This window comes from Penaeus chinensis, chromosome 23 (assembly GCF_019202785.1).
Source record: "Penaeus chinensis breed Huanghai No. 1 chromosome 23, ASM1920278v2, whole genome shotgun sequence".
NCBI lineage: Eukaryota > Metazoa > Arthropoda > Malacostraca > Decapoda > Penaeidae > Penaeus > Penaeus chinensis.
Genome location: NC_061841.1, coordinates 24,078,194 through 24,083,193, shown reverse-complemented (window position 1 = coordinate 24,083,193; position 5,000 = coordinate 24,078,194). Strand labels below are relative to the sequence as shown.

The window sequence follows — 5,000 nt, the reverse complement described above, 5'->3', positions numbered from 1 at the left end:
CATCGGTGTCCTTATCCTTATTATTTTATAACAACTTTTATTAGGGTTATTATCTATATTATTGTTGTTGTCGTTGTTATCAATATCATTACTATTACCACTATCATTATCAATATCATAATCATTGTTGATGTTGCTGTTGTCATCATCATCAATATCACATAATTGTAATGATGAGGATAATAATAATAATGATAATAATAATAATAATAATAATAATAATAATAATAATAATAATAATAATAATAATAATAATAATAATGATAATAATAATAATAACAATCATAATAATAGTAATGATATTAATAATTACAATGACAATAATAATAATGATATTAATAATTACAATGACAATAATAGTAATAATGATAATAACAATAATAATAATAACAATAATAATAACAATAATAATACTTGTGATAGAAAAATAATGATAATGATAATATTAATGAGAATAATAATAATAATAATAATAACAATAATAATAATAATTATTATTATTATTATTATTATTAGTATTATTATTAGATGAGCGAGGGCCTTGCCTGGTACGCTTAGCAATATATAATACCTCTGTATTTGCCACAGTCCCTTTGGTCCCCTTTCCCTTTCCAGATAGGGATGACCAAGCCCCTTTTCCAGTCAGGAGGGATGGAACCAGACTCCCAAACGGCAGACAGGGCTGCATGCAAACCGCAGATCATGGCTTCTCCACCCGCCTTCAACAACTCCGCAGCAATCCCACAGACACCAGCAGCCTTTCCACTCTTCAGCCTAGAGACCGCTCTTCCCACCTCTTCGATGGAAGGTGGTGCCTCACTGATTGGTGGATCAGCCATCTGCTGCGCTCATCTGCTTTTGGCGCGAGTGCGCGACCACCTTTTACGAGCACAGAGACCTGAGCACCCAAGAAGTCAAATGAAGACCGTGTCTAAGCACTTCGTGTCCTAGTGGAACGCCGACTTGAGTTTCACCAAGGTATGCTTGCAGCTTATGTTTATCTCAAGAAGGCTTTCGACTCAGTGCACCGGGAGAGTCTCTGGAGCCTTCTAAGTCTCCGTGGGATCCCCCCTGGGATTAATGGTTTGCTGTAAGGCCTGTGTACAGATACCGAGAGTGCTGTCAAGTGTGGGGAGGGCATCTCTGCCTTTTTCCCGGTGTCTGCCGGGGTGAGCCAGGGACGTGTCCTGGCCCCAACCTTTTTCAATACTTGTATGGACTGGATACTTGGCCTTGCCGTGAACCGTAGTTCCTGTGGGGCATCAATTGGTAATTTCAAGGTCACAGACCTTGACTTTGCCGATGATGCAGTGATTCTAGCAGAGGCATTGGATGTCCTGGAAGTAGCTTTCGAGGCACTACATGAAGAGGCGAAGCCGTTGTGCCTCTCAGTCAACTGGACAAGACCAAGGTTCAGGAATTTGGGGACTTGTTGGATAACCATGTTCAGTCTGGGCATGCCTGAGGCGAGAACACTGAGGTCTTGGACTGGTCTACGGCGTTATGGACTCACTCAATAGGAGTATTTGGCGCTGTCGGTATTTGATTAGGAGAACTAAGATCAGGCTCTTCAGAGCACTGGTGATCCCGGTCTTACTCTATAGGGTGTGAGACCTGAACACTGAACAGTGCTCTGAAGGCCCGTCTTGACTCCTTTGGTACTAAGTGTCTTCACAGAATCATGGGGTATACCTGGAGGGACCATGTGTCCAATCAGAGAAAACTCTGTGAGACTGATTCAAGATCTATTACCAGTCTGATACGAGAGCGCCAACTTCAGCTCTATGGGCATGTGGCTCGTTTTCCTGAGGAAGATCCGGCTCATAGGGTCATCTCCGAGAGGGTTGACCCAGGCTGGAGAAGACCAAGGGGAAGGCCACGGAACTCTTGGCTGAAGCAAGTCGATCAGATCTGCCAAGATGTGCTGGGGGTGGGAAGGAAGGCTGCATGGAGGCTTGCTCAGAGGGACCCCAGGAGGTGGAGGCAAAGGTTGAGCGCGGCAAAGCTCAGCCATGCGTATGCCCCCTTATGATGATGATGATTATCATTATCATTATCATCGTTATTATTATTATCGTCGCCATTATCATCATCCCAATCACTATCGATATCATTCCTTCCCCCCTCCCTTCCTCCCAACTCGTAAATTATTAGTTGGAGAATTAGTACCAGCATAGGTACCACGATATCACCCTCTCCCCTTCCCTCTTCCCCACATAATAACACCTCCACCACTACCTCCACCAACACCATCCACTGCACCACTACTGCCACTTCCTCCACCAACACCACCCCCACCTCCATTACCACCACCTCCCCCCCCCCCACCCCCCAAAGCCCCACCCCGAACGAACTCACTGGTGGCGGGGTAGAAGGGCGTGAGTGGATCGCCGTCGACGAGCTTGACGGTGCCGAAGGGCGCGGCCGTCGGCGGCAGGAAGGAGGATCGAGGATACACGAACTCGGGTCCTTCGGGAGCGAAGTCCGAAGGGTCGCTGAAGAGGACGAGGCCGACGGCGCCCAGGCCCTCTGCCATCTGGGCCTGGGGGGGGGGAGAAGAGAGAGTTTGAAGAGGGTTGTGGTAAGGTGAAGGAGTTGTAGACCTCTGTCATCTGGGCCTGGGGGGGGGGGGGGGGGGGGGGTAGAATGTGAGGGTTGTAAATAAAGGGTTGTAGGAGATGAAGGAGTCAGGGAGAGAGGGTTGTAGAAATGTAGGGGGAATGGGGGGTGAGAGAGAGTTATAGCGGGTGGAAGGGACAGGTGAGAGGCACCTGTCGCATGGGACGTCTGGCGCAGAGGGAGGCGGCGGCGAAGGAAGGATGGGGGGAGAGATAAGGGGGAGAGTATGAGGGGGCTAAGGGGGAAATTGGCATAAATACATTAAACAAAAAAAAATAAAAAAAATAAACTATTGCAAAGAGGAGGCAAAGGGGGAAGGGAGGTGGGAGAAGTAGAGGGAACGGAGAGGGAGAGGGGGAAGCGAGGAGAGGGAAGGGAGAGGGAGAGGGGGAAGCGAGGAGAGGGAAGGAAGAGAGAGAGGGGAAAGCGAGGAAAGGGAAGGGAGAGAGAGAGGAGGAAGCGAGGAGAGGGAAGAGAGAGAGAGAGGAGGAAGCGAGGAGAGGGAAGGAAGAGGGAGAGGGGGAAGCGAGGAGAGGGAAGGGAGAGGGAGAGGAGGAAGCTACGAGACGGAAGGGAGAGGGAGAGGGGAAGCGAGGAGAGGGAAGGGAGAGGGAGATGAGGAAGCGAGGAGAGGGAAGGGAGAGGGAGAGGAGGAAGCGAGGAAAGGGAAGGGAGAGGGAGAGGAGGAAGCGACGAGAGGGAAGGGAGAGGGAGAGGGGGGAGCGATGAGAGGGAAGGGAGAAGGCGAGGGGTAAGCGAGGAGAAGGAAGGGAGAGGGAGAGGGGGGAGCGTGGAGAAGGAAGGGAGAGGGAGAGGGAGAAGCGAGGAGAGGGGAAGGGAGAAGAAGAGAGAAGGGAAGAGGGAGGAGAGTGAACAGAGAGGGAGAGGAGAAAGCGACGAGAGGGAAGGGAGAGAGAGAGGGGGAAGCGAGGAGAGGGAAGGGAGAGGGAGAGGAGGAAGCGACGAGAGAGTATGGAGAGGGAGAGGGGGAAACGAGGAGAGGGAAGGGAGAGGGAGAGGGGAAAGTGAGGAGAAGGAAGGGAGAGGGAGAGGGGAAAGTGAGGAGAGGGGAAGGGAGAAGGAGAGAGAAGGGAAGAGGGAGGAGAGGGGAAGTAGAGAGGAGGAAGAGGGAGAGGAAGAGAGAAGGGAGAGGGGAGAGAGAGGAGAGGGGGAAGAAAGAGGAAGATGGAAAGGGAGAGGGAGAGGGAGATTGGGCGGGTGAGCGTCTAGCGGGCATCCAAACACCCGTATCCTGTTCATGCTTATTAGGCCTACTCACTACATGAACCGTTCACCATAAATATCACGCTAACAATATTCACTCACAAAAGTCACCGTTTACATCGCACTCACTCTATCCATCACATACCATATTCACAATATTCACAAAACACCATTCTTACTACATTTAATGTGGTCACCGTATTTGAACTATTCACAACAGGCATCATGCTCAACAATATTCACCACACACCATTCAACACCACACCTGCAACATTCACCACAGACATACACACAATATCAACCGCGGAAAATATACATATATTATTCACCATGCAACATACCAACATCATTCACCACACACACTATACCCACAATATGCACCATACTATACTCACACTGTATCCACAATATGCATCACACCCCATACAACATATAATATTGACCAGAGTCACTCTACACACAATATTGACCCACGATAATCATCAATGAACATCATACAACCCCACACTCACAATATTCATCATGCACTATGCCCATGACACTCACTATACTTATCACGAACACTAAACACCAATATTGTATAGAGACAATTTTACTAATATAACTATAACTAAAAAAAAAACTTTATTACTGTTATCCTCATTCCATTACACCCACAATATTCCTCACGCACCATACAACACCATACCCAATATTTACCACGGACACTATGCCCACAACCTTAACCATAGCACTACATACTCATATTATGTAAACCACACTCCGCCATCACTCACAATATTCGCCAGTACACAACCCACAATATTTAGCATGCACCATAGAACACCATACTCACAATATTCGCCCTGAAGATCCTTCCATAGCGAGCGATCACGATCTTCCCCTCGAGATTAATTCCTTTTTCAGACAAAGTCTCGAAGTCTTGGGATCGGCCGTAATTTACATAAACCACGTCACCCTATGTCGGTTAAAAGACCATATTTAGACATCTAATTGTGGGTCTTACCTCCATTTTACCCCCTTTTTCCTCATGTCATTTCTTTAATTTATATATATGTATATATATATATATATATATATATATATATATATATATATATATATAGTTTGTGTTTATGTTTTTAAGTTTTTTGTAAGTTTCCCTTTTATTATTATTT

General features: G+C 46.8%; 1 protein-coding gene across 1 annotated transcript in view; it reads right to left on the bottom strand.

The window, feature by feature from the left end:
• The window catches only part of LOC125037494 (putative N-acetylated-alpha-linked acidic dipeptidase), a 35,488-nt gene that overhangs the window by 21,983 nt on the left and 8,505 nt on the right, over window positions 1–5,000 (bottom strand). The window contains exons 5-6 of the mRNA XM_047630652.1: window positions 4,679–4,801; window positions 2,359–2,542 (exon numbers count right to left, since the gene is read on the bottom strand). Coding sequence (XP_047486608.1) covers window positions 2,359–2,542; window positions 4,679–4,801 — 307 coding nt within the window. The remainder of the gene's footprint in view (window positions 1–2,358; window positions 2,543–4,678; window positions 4,802–5,000) is intronic.